This window comes from Urocitellus parryii, chromosome 5, assembly GCF_045843805.1.
Source record: "Urocitellus parryii isolate mUroPar1 chromosome 5, mUroPar1.hap1, whole genome shotgun sequence".
In the NCBI taxonomy this organism is placed as follows: Eukaryota; Metazoa; Chordata; class Mammalia; order Rodentia; family Sciuridae; genus Urocitellus; species Urocitellus parryii.
Genome location: NC_135535.1, coordinates 175,879,465 through 175,891,922, shown reverse-complemented (window position 1 = coordinate 175,891,922; position 12,458 = coordinate 175,879,465). Strand labels below are relative to the sequence as shown.

The 12,458-nt window shown below is 30.9% G+C and overlaps 1 protein-coding gene across 5 annotated transcripts in view; it reads right to left on the bottom strand.

Moving 5' to 3' along the window:
• Positions 1–12,458, bottom strand: part of Hectd2 (HECT domain E3 ubiquitin protein ligase 2) — a 65,522-nt gene that overhangs the window by 28,461 nt on the left and 24,603 nt on the right. For all 5 annotated transcript variants that reach the window (XM_026397346.2, XM_026397349.2, XM_026397344.2 and 2 more), the window contains 4 exons: positions 7,623–7,761; positions 6,837–6,939; positions 6,359–6,448; positions 459–523 (listed from right to left, as the gene is read on the bottom strand). In XM_026397346.2, coding sequence (XP_026253131.1) covers positions 459–523; positions 6,359–6,448; positions 6,837–6,939; positions 7,623–7,761 — 397 coding nt within the window. The remainder of the gene's footprint in view (positions 1–458; positions 524–6,358; positions 6,449–6,836; positions 6,940–7,622; positions 7,762–12,458) is intronic.

The following is a 12,458-nucleotide window of genomic DNA, read 5'->3' as shown; positions in this document are numbered from 1 at the left end:
CTCAAAATAGCTGGCTCCCAGTTTAGCCTCATTTTTTCAGTCCTGAGATAGTTAACTGAGAAGTAACAAGAATTTCTTCTTTCTGAGGCCAGCAACTGATTTTCTCAAGTTTTCTCTGGCTATCAGGAAGCCCAAGGTTAAATATAATGTGCATATTATTTCACTTAGGTTACTGAGTAGTACCCATCCATTGTTTGCAAACTAAATATATCTGTACACAAAATTTTATACGCAATTTTAAAAGAATCACAGATTTTCTTCATTCCTGTCTATGTACAGATCCTCCTGAGACTTCATATATCTTATGTCAGTTTTGTTGAAAATGGCTTTTAATTCCTTTCTCATCCATGTTATAATCATAACTCAAAAGTATTTCCTGAGAGTGAAATACATTCACATAAACTATATAAGATGTGTAAATTAATCATCTATTCTTATTAAATATTAGTTATAATTACCCTTTCCATTCTCGTAATAGGCTGTTAATGATTCCCTTTAATACTGTCTTCTGAATATCTTGAGGCTGTAGGCAAAAGAAAATTATAAGGCATAGTAATTAGTATTAGCTATTTAGGTGACTTTTATATGTTAATTTTATTTACAGATATGTTTCAATAACTAAATTCAGAATTGATGACTGAGGACGAAAAGGTAGATTCATTTTGCATGTAAAAATTCTAGGGAGCACCAATGACATAAAATTACAATGAGATGTATAATGTATATACATTTGATGTATAATGTAAATCTGCACAAATATATATGGTGGTCCTTTGATGATCAATAATATGTATGTAGAACTATTGTTCTACATAACTGAAAAACAATTTCACTTTCCCTGACTTTTAACCTTAAAATCACGAACACAAGCCCAACAGTAGTGAGTCTGCCAATTTAAAATAATTGTATACATTTCAAATATATTTAGTCCTAACCAGTTACAATTAATAGTTAAACTCACAATTCATTAAGTGCAACCAAATTATGTTTAATTAAAAATGTAAGCTAATTTTTTTCATTATTGATTCCTTGCAATATAATTGTAAAAAGTATAACATTTCTTTATAATTTAGTGGTTCAAATCATTTTTAAAAATCTTATTTACAAGCCTCTTAATTAAGAATGAAAATGAAATACATCTAGATGGTACTTCAGTTTATAATAAATAATAAAATAAAAAATTAACTAAAAGCTTCAAATAATCAGAAAAAAATATATTTGTGAGTTATGTTATTATATGAAAAAGGCAAAAAAGCACCCATGAGCACTTATTATGGATTTATTTAAAAACCACAACCATGACTTCTAAGACACATTTGTCAACATTCACCTGGTCTCTTACTCTGTGTGTATTTGTGTGTTTAAAGTATCATTCCTTTCTTTTCCTCTGCTAACAGTGATACTTCATACCCAGAAGGCAAACACTACTCCTGCTCAACCACTTATTTAGTGTCTGCCTGAGCAATAGAAGGTTGTAGAATAAAGATCAAACAAATGTCTTGATTGCACAAAGTTTATGATCATGAATCTAAAAAAGACACTCAATACTACTAACATTCATACATTTCCCTAGTTCATTTACCTCCCTATTCACCAAGAGAACTATATTTCAAACCTGCTACTGAGCGTGTGTGTGTGTGTGTGTGTGTATGTGTGTGTGTGTATTTGTATGTTTTTTTATTTGTTTGTTTTTCGTCTTTCAAGATGCTGACATTTTAAGAGTTTATGTCATTTGTTTTGCTGACTATCTCCAAACTTGGGATTTTTCTGTTATTTTTAGCATGAGTACATTTTTGGCAAGACGACTTATAAATGTTGTATCTAAGTGTATCACATAGGGAAGCACTTGATGCCAATTGTCAGTTTGGTGATTTAATTAACTGGTTAAGATAATAACTGAATAAATTCTTACTAAAATCTTAGTTTTTAAACTTTATTATCATTTTTACATTTATTATTTCACATTTATTTCCTTTATTCTACATTTATCTATCTACATCATCTATCTATCATTTATTATCAGTATAGACTCAAAGATTCTTATTTCACCCAGTGGTTTAATTCATTATTATAATTTTAATAGCAAATTGTCTCAGATTTGGCCTTTGGGGGCAAGCTGGCTCTGTGACATGCTCACATTATTTTCTTTATTTGTAATAGAATTTTTTTTTTAAAGAGAGAGTGAGAGAGGAGAGAGAGAGAGAGAGAGAGAGAGAGAGAGAGAGAGACAGAGAGAGAGAGAGAGAATTTTTAATATTTATTTTTTTTTAGTTCTCGGCGGACACAACATCTTTGTTGGTATGTGGTGCTGAGGATCGAACCCGGGCCGCACGCATGCCAGGCGAGTGCACTACCGCTTGAGCCACATCCCCAGCCCTAGAATTTTTTTTTTTTAAAGAGCAGTCTTAGTTTTACAGAAAAGTTGTGCAGAAAGTAGTTATCATACATACCCTCCCCAATCCTTTACATAGTTCTTAGTATTAGTGCATTAGTGTGGAACATTTGTAATAATTAATGAACCAATATTTAATACATTATTATTAACTAAGATCAATAGTTTACATGTGGGTTCACTTTTTGTAGTGATTATTCTATGGATTTTGACAAATGCCTAATGTCATGTTATCTGGCATTATAGTACCATATAGAATAGTTTTACCACTCATCCCTCCTTTCCTCTTTCTGCATCAAACTCCTGTCTCTTCCATTGGAATCATTTAGTGTGTAGTAAAGACCAGCTTCTTTCATTTAGCAATATGTATTTAAGGTTTCCATGTGTCTTTTTGCAGCTTGGTGGCTTATTTTTTATACTGTTGAACAGTATTTCATAATATAAATGTACCACAATGTGCTTATCCACTTACCCACCTGACATTTTGGTTGCTTCTAAATTTGACAATTATGAATAAAGCTGCTATGAACATTTGCATGTAGTTTTTTTGGTGAACATAAGTTCTCAACTCTAAATACCTAGAAGCACAACTGCTGGATCATATGGTAAGTTTATGTTTACCTTTGTAAAAAAAAATGCAAACATTATTAAAATTAGTGGGATATAGCAAAGAGTTCTCAGAAGGCAAGGTATAGACTGGACATATTAGAAGAAAAGTAAGATCTAAAACTAAAAAGAACAAAATAAATTCAAAGTAAATAGAAGAAAAGACATATTAAAAGCAGAAATCAATCAAATTGAAAATGGAACTATAAGGGAAAATCAAAATTCAAAATGCAGCAAAATCAAATATTTAGATGTTTATTTAAAAAGACTTCAGTAATAGGGAATGAAGGGAAGGGAGGGGGGATAGGCAAAGACAAGGCAGTGGAATGAATCTGACACAATTCTCCATGTACATATATGAAAACAACATAGTGAATTCCACTATCATGTACATCCATAAGAATGGGACTCTTAACTAGAACAAGATATATTCCATGTTTGTATAATTGCGTCAAAATGCATTTTGCTGTCATATGTAACTAAAAAGAACCAATAAATTAAAAAACAAACAAAAAAATTTAGATCCCCCCCCGTTCCCCCCCAAAAAGACCTCAGTAAAATTGATAAACTTCTGGCCAAACAAATCAAGAAAGGAAGAGAGAACACCTTAATTACTTTTAACTGAAATGAAAAAAAAAGGATCATTATTTCTGATCACAAGAACTTTAAAAGGATAATAAAAGACTATTATGAGTAAGTCCATGCCTATAAATTTGAAAACCTAGATGTGTTCTTGAAAGACACATAAACCAGAATTCACACCAGGAGAAACCAACCATCTGAATAGGCCCGTACCTAGTAGGCCTAACAGAATGAATAATTGACAAACTTCAAAAACAGAAAGCACCAGGCCCATATGGTTTTATTGGTAAATTCTACCAAACATTTAAGGAAGAGATGATATCAATTCTTCACAATTTCTCCCCAAAAATAGCAGCAGAGAGGATATTTCCTGATTCTATGAGGACAGTAATACTCTAATACTTACATCAGAGAAAGATATCACAAAAAAGAAAAATTATGGGCCATCTCTCATGAACATAGATGCAAAACACTTTGCAAAATATTAGCAAACTGAATCAAAATTGTATAAAAAGAAGAATTATTCACCACTACCACGCAGTATTTATTCCAGGGATGCAGGGCAGGTTTAAAACTTAAGAATCAATTTATTTAATTCATTTTATGAACAAACTGAAGAAAAAAACGTATGATTACAACCATACAAATGAATTACTTTACAAAAATCCAACACTCATTCATGATAAAACTATCAGCAAATTAGGAATAAAGATTTTTCTCAATTTGATAAGTAGAATCTATAAGAAACCTACAGCTAACATCATAATTAATGGTGAGAAACCAGATGCTATAGGTTCATCTGTGCTTTCTTGCATTAGTCATGAAATTAGCTATTTCTCTAGTGAACTCTAATTCCTTTCAGTGGGAATGGTATTGACATGTAAAGATATATATGCTTAAGTGCTCACTGCTAGTGGGGTGTTACTGTTCCTAGGCCTTTTCAGTACATAGGGCTATTAAATTTTAATATATTTAAATGTGTGTGTGTGTGTGCATTTAAATCTACTAAAAACCACAAGGTCATCATGATATCTCCAATTTCAATTCAACAACCATAGTTATTTTTAGCATTCTTCCATGCCAGATTTCCACATTTGTATCTCCCTTCTCTAAAAGTGAGAAACACAACAGTCAGCATCTTAAATATGTTTACTTATTTGTTTAGTTCAATAATACACAAAAAGTTAACCCATACCAGTGAGGAAACAAACAAACAAATGAACAAGAAAAGCTGAAGATTAGTTTACAATTTTGAGCTTTTTTGGTGTCTTTAAATTTAAGATCTATAGTTTAAAGTACTGTGGTTAAAAGTTATCTTGCTGAGTTTTTAAAAAATATATGGTATAGTATTCAAAGTATAGTTAGGTTTACTTATTTGAAATATATTTTTAAATTTTTGTTTATATCTCATATTAGAAGGCTTCCCCCCAATGTCTATATATTTGTTTTTTTTTAGTGTACAGAAAACATTAATATCATTCCAAGTCAAAATATGTCATAGAAGTGTACACAGGGGTAGAACTACTGGGTCACAGTGCATGCATATGTTTAGTGATTATATATAATACCAAGTAGTTTTTCAAAAGTGATTGTACCAATTTATATTCACCTCATCAGGATATAAAAATTCTAATTTTTACATAATATTGCTAATACTTGATAAAGGTTTTGCAAAATTTTTATTGAATTTGATGAATATGTAAAGTTATTCTACTTCTTTGGTGACAAAGAATGTTAAGTACACATTTCTTTTTTTTTTTTTTTTAATTTTATTTATTTTTTTTTAAGTACACATTTCATATATTTAACAATGAAGTACTCAGATTGGGAGTAGACAAAGAAGTCTGCTATTAATTCTTTTATAAGGGATTAGACAAGAGATATTAATCAGTGCAATAAGGCAAATATGTACAACATCCATTCAAGATATAAGAACTGAAAAGACATAAAAATTTGTATTTCTCCACAAATGATATGATTGTGTACATAGAAAAATCAAAGTAAATTTACTGATGCACTATTAGAATTAATGAGTGAATTTAGCAAGGTAACCAGATAAACACATAAAAGTATTGCCATATATTAGTTACAGCTAAAAATTGAAAGTATAGTAGCATCAAAAAATCAAGTACCTAGAAATAAACGTAACAAGAAATGTGTAAATCTCTACCCAGAAGAAAATTCAAAACTCATGTAAAAGTATTTATTTAGAGAGTAATTGAACGTAACTGGAGGGATGTATCATGCTGATGGACTGGAAGGATATAAATTTTTCACATACTACAGCTTTGGGATTCTCAAAATGTCATCCCTGGATCAGGAGTACCAATATACCCTAGGAACCTGTTACAAATGAAAATTCTTGTGTTCTATCCAGGACCTACAGAGTCTGAAACTCTGTATTATAGAAAGCACTTTTATGACTGATACATGCATGCTAAAGTTTGAGAAACACTGATCTAACAGTACAATTTCAATACAATCAAATAACTTACTTACCTTCTTTTCCTGAATCAGTGAAGCATGCTATTCACAAGCCTTTCTAAACAAAGACTGCATGTAAAAGTATTTTATTTAGTTCTTAGTTAATTAGAAAAATAAGAGAATAAAATAACCTAAAATTTCTGAGAATTCCAAGTATATTTACTATAAAATTATATCAGAGTTTCTATGTAATCATTCTACAAGATGATTTTTCCAATGTTTATGTGGCTTTACTTGAACTACAGAAGAGACATAGAATTATATTATTTAAATGTTCCCATAAATAATACTCACAGTATTAAGTAAAGCATCATATACAGCATTCACAAATTTAGCATTAATCCCAGAGTCTTCAATGGTATTAAATGAGGCAGCGGCATCTTTCTGCAAATTCAATTAAAGAATTAAGTTTATATAACACATTAAGAACCGCTCTTGGTAATATTTGCACCATACTTTTCCTTGAAGTTTTCTATTTTGTGGTCTGATGATAAAAAGGAACTATTAGGGCAAAATTGCTGAAAATAAAAAAACAAATACCTAAGAACTGTTTCAATAATTTTCTTTTTTTGAAAATCAAAGAACTGGGTCAAACTCTAACACTAGTACAAATAAAAATGTAATACATATAATTTAAAAATCAATACATATATATGTTTGCTATAAAGTTGTTTAAATCAATATTGGGTAGAAAATGAGGTAATTCTGCCATATCTTTTTGGGAAAATTCAAAATTAATAGTGAATTAAAAATGTGTTGTATGTATTATTACCTTAAATATAGCATTTAATCCAGGAAAAGAATCAAATGTTGTGAGATAAAAATCATGTACTGTTTTCCAATCTCCTGATGGCTTAGCTTTTTCCACATCTTCCCTAAAATGAAAACACATATTAATCATACATAGATAGAAATATTATTCAGATAGTCACAGCATTCCTTTTTACAAATGTATGTCACCAAACATGCAATTTAAAATACTGAAATAGAATTTAAAAATCTATTCCAGTTAGTTAACATAGTTTGTTAAGTTTCGAATTCATCTAATTTAAAAAAAACAGTTTATTCTTGACATGACCCTTTAATTAGTTACTCTCTTTCCTCTCCTTCATAATAAAACTTATGGAGGTTTTGTTTACACTCTGTGTCTCTGCTTTCTCCTTCCCATCAAGCTTTTCAAATTATGCATTTTGGTTTTCTGAATAGTGACATATTTTATAACACTTTGCATAGTAGCTGAATTATTTTTTTTAAATGATAACATTTTATTAGTTTATCATCACATTTATTTATTTATTTTGCCTATTTTGACTCCTATTCTCTTTCTTAAGTGTTTCCTTTCTTTTGCTATAACGTATTTAACCGTAACCTGTTATCCTGTTATTCATACATTGGTTTTCACCTTCCACTTGAGACATCTAGTCTTCTGTGTCTTCTTTCTTGGCTAATAGCTCATAATGATGCACAAGTTCAACTAATTTTTCACACAAAGAAGTTAAATAAAGTCCTGACATGCAGATGACAATACGTCTATATGTAAGAGTGAATTAAAACTTACTGAAAGTCTTTCATAGTTTTGGGCTGGGTAGGAAGGATAGGTTCTGTAAGGACTGGGGCCTTCATTTCAGATGGTAATGTATCTATAGGGATACGCTGCTTTTGTCTAACATCAAGGCAAATTGGTGGTAGGTCTCTCACTGTGAAGTATAAGAAAGCATTCAATATTATTAGTTACAAAATCTTTCCATTAAAAAATCGCAGGCTAATTCAACATGAACAGAAAGCAAACTATTTTGTATTGTATTCATTCTGGGATAATGTAACAGAAAAACCTATCAAAGTGAAGTATACTTATTAAGTGAAGTGTACATGGGCTTATCCCCACCCTCTTTCACAATAGCTATGAGGCCATACCTTACTTTGAGGTATGTATTTAATATAAAGCTTTTCCCTTTCTCCTTCCTCACCTAAAAGTTGTCTTTTAAGGAATACATTAGTGAGGCTCAACATTTAATGTTTATAGGCTTTTTAATATATGTCCTCTGCAATTCTTTGTTGGAGCATTAGCATTTTCTTATCAATTAGCATGACATTATTAAACATTTTTTGGAAATATTTGACAATGTGCTGTTTGCCCTTTCCTTACATTTCATAACCTATTAATTGTAAAATAAAACAAATACAGAGAAAAAAAATCTCAATAACAAATGTATGGCTTAATGAGGAATTATAAGGCATGCTAGAAAAGTGCTCCTTGCAGAACCACTGAGCTAAATCATTCCCAGCTGTTTTTCTATACCTTTTGGTTTATTTCTAATTAAAAAAAAAATATTTCTAATTCTTTCTTTTAATCTCCCCCCTAATCTCTTAAGTTTTTAAAATCCTGATTTATGTTATTCTTTCAAGTGTTATATCATATTCTTAATGTATTTTGGTGGATTTTGAAATAGGATTTTTCTTCCATTTTTGTGGCATGTATTTCTGTGTGCTTTTACTGTCTGAATGGCTGTTAACTTAGTTCCTTATTCTCTTTATCATAATAAAATTTTGTAATTCAAAATTATATAATTTGACCATGATCCTTTTATTAATTTTTATTTGTAAACATTATTTCCAAACTTTAAGAACCAGGTTTACCTTTTTTTTTAAATATAGAATTCAAATATATAATGGCTTTGCTTTCTGAGATTTCCATACCCTATGTCCCTCCTTCCACTTTCCTTGTGCTGCTCAAAATTTATTCTAAGCTCTGTATGGGACCCTAACTGGAAGAAAGCACTAGTTAGTCTGGAGAATTATCAAGGGTTTCACTGCTTCCTTTAGACCTCAGCATGAGACTTCTGCATTCTCCTGCTCTTGACAAAATGATGTCTGATTTCAGCCTTTGTTCTCAAATCATTCTCCTGAATTTCCCAGTGGATGTCTTTCATTTATTCTAAAGCTTTCCTGTTTTAAGGTCCACCAAAACACAGCCCTTGTGCTTTCTTCTGATGCCTCCTGCCCAGATGATAACACATGGAAAACTTAAGAGTTTTGGTGATTGTCCTTCTTATCTTTTAGGGTGTATGTGGACATATTATCAGCTAATTTTGATGTAAATGATGCCTATGATTTTAAATGAAGCAACCCAACACAGGAAGTTATTTATTTCATGAATTTTCCTTCCTTTATTTCATATTGAAAACATTAAAGGCTATGATTTAAGTATAGCTTTATTCCATAAATTATGAGGCAGCATTCTTACAGCTGTTATTTCTGAAAACTTCAGGTTTAACTTATTTAACCTTAGATTAAGAATCTATTAAAACATTTTAAAACTATCCTCAAATTTATTTTATTAATTCTAGTTTCTTGGCATTTCAATTGAGAAAATAAACCACAAACTATTCTATTTTGTGAAATTTTGTTTTTAAAACTCTTCTATTTGAAAGTTACAAAATAAGCCTCAGAAAATCATCATAATTAATGAGAAAATATTATAATCATTCCCTTTTAAATAAGACAAAGAAAATAAATAAATAATGCTAGGCCTGATGGCACACACCTTTAATCCTAGCAACTCAGGAGGGTAGCAAGTTAAAGGCCAGCCTCAGCAATTTAACAAGACCCTATCTCGAAATAAAAAATAAAAAGGACTTGGGATGTCCCTGGGTTCAATCTCCAGTATTAAAAAAAGAAAAAGAAAAGAAAAAGCATACAATCAGCACTTTCATTCAATACTGCTCAGGAGATCCCAGTTTGCACATAAAATATATATTAGAGACACAGGATTAGAAAAGAGGAAATAACGCTGTCACTTGCAAATGATCTGTTATAGACAGGCAAATCCAAAAGAATCTACAGACACATAATTTGAAGTAGCAAAGTAGGGAGATTTAAAAAAAATCTGCAAAATCAATTGCACTTCTAAATACCACAACAAACAAGTAGAAAGCATAATTTAAAAGAAAAATTTAAATTCAGGGGCATAATTCTGAGCTCTTTGTACTAAGTACTAATGAATGGAATATTACTCAGCCATAAAGAACGACATATGGCATTTGTCAGTAAATGGACAGAACTAGAGACTATCATGCTAAGTGAAATAAGCCAGTTCCAAAAAGTCAAAGGTTGAATGTTCTCTCTGATTTGTGGAAGCTGACCCAAAATAAGGGATGAGGGGTAAAATAAATAAAGAGAGAAAGGAAAAAAGGGGAGAGGAATTTCATCTAAATAGATGAAAGATCAGTATAGTAGATGAAGGGAATTGAGGAGGAAGAAGGGAGGGGAAAAGGGAAGAATGTGGAATAAATCTGACCAAACTTTTGTATGTACATGTACGGATGTGGCACAGTGGGGACTAGCATTGGGTATATTCACAGAGATAGAGATACAGAGAAAGAGAGAGATACCGACTGATGGAAAGAAGGGAGGAGGGGAGTAAGAGTTGGCAGGGAAGTGCTGGAGGCTGAATTGGAGCAGGTTGTATTCCAAACTTTTGTGATAATGTCAGGATGCATCCTGGTGTTATATATAACTAAAATCAATAATTTTTTAAAAAATGTAAGCTCTCTAAAAACAAAATGAAATTGTGTTGAGAGATTAAAGACCTAAGTAAATGGCTAGAAATACTATCATAAAGAAGTCACTTTTCCTTGCAATTACAGATTTATGCAATTCAATAAAAATCACAATCTATTTTATAACTTGATAAACTGATTCTAAAAGTTATATGGACGACAAAAGGAGCAAGAATAACCCATGTTGTTTCTAAAGAAAAGGAAAAATAAAAGGAAGAGGGAAAAAAAGAGAGAGGGGATCTTGTTCCACCAGATATCCAAACTTTTGAAGTTTACTCAGACTGCGTTTGACTAATACAGGCTCAGATACATCAACTAATGGAACAAAGAACTCAAGAGTCATATCCAGACATACATGAAACTTCAATATATTAAATATATTGCACATTACTTAAAAAAAAGAAAAAAAGAACCCGAAAATATGGAAAACATCAAGGAAACAAAATAAAGGTGGGTTCTTATCTCACATTCTGCCTCTGGCCAAATGTATGAAGTTTTTAGTCATTCTATCTTTTCAGCCCTATTCTCTTTTTCCTCTATTTCTGGTACTCTAATGATAGGAATGTAACATTTTTTGTTATATTACCACAGGTCTCTGAGACTCTCTTCATTTTTTTCTTAATCTACTTTCTTTCTACTCTTTAAAATTTGCTAATTTCTAGTCTTCTATCTTCCAATTCTGTCCTCTCCACTAAGTTTTTTACTTTGTTTTATTGTATTGTCTCAATACTTCTAAATCAATAGAACAGATCAATATTTTACAGAGTTGAAATTCTACAATAATGAAATGCACATTTATAGAACTTAATTCTACTCTAACATAATCAGGATATATTTTTAACTAAGCTAGTACAGCTGTATCAATAATCACAGCACAGTAACATAGCTATAAGGTCTTCCTTTCTTTCGTCCTCTCCTTCCCATTTAGAGTGTCTATTTTAGATTTATCATCAACTTTAATAGGCAAAAAATTAGTGTTTGGGTATGTTTTAAGGCTAACTTTTATATCAGAAGATAGTTTAGAGATGCCAATTTTTCATATACAACAGAAATGGTTTTCAAACTTTACTGTATCTCAGAATTGTCCAGAAAGCTTGTTAAAACAAAGATTACTAGGACCTCTCCAGAGTTTGTGGTTAAGTAGGTCTGGGGTGGGACATAAGAATTTGATTTATAACATGCTCCCAGGTGATGCTCTTGCTGGTAAATCTGGAGACTATAGTGAGAAACACTGTTCAATAGTTTTAGATGAGAGGACAATGATGCCAACAATACAGAATAGATTATTAAATTTCCTTAATTATGTTTTAATTAATTAATTAATTAATTAGATGCTGGAGATTAAACCCAGGGCTTTTCACATGCTAAGCAAGCACACTACCATTGATTTATATCACCAACCCTTTTCATTTAATTTTGAGAAAATTAAAGGATGGCCTTGAATTAGCCATTTTCCTGTCTAAGCTTCCTCAGTAGCTGATTATGTTTTAAAACAGGTCTTAATTATGCTTTATAATTGATTTTATGTCCTTTACTAAATATGAAAATATTAGAATTTATATTATAAGCATAAATTGAATACAGTTGAATTTATCCACAAATGTTATCTTATGGATTATATATAGAAATTTTATTAATAGGAAAGAAAAGGGTATTTTAGCAGGAAAGAAATAAAGGGCTAGTTGTTTTCCACTCTTTAACACCAGTCTTGTCATTGTTAACTCTATGGCTCCTCTACAGTTTTTCTTCCTCTTTCCTATCCCTTCCCACATACCTTTCCCAACCTAGCTATAAACACCCACTATTAGATACAAACAGACTTATTCAAATATAAA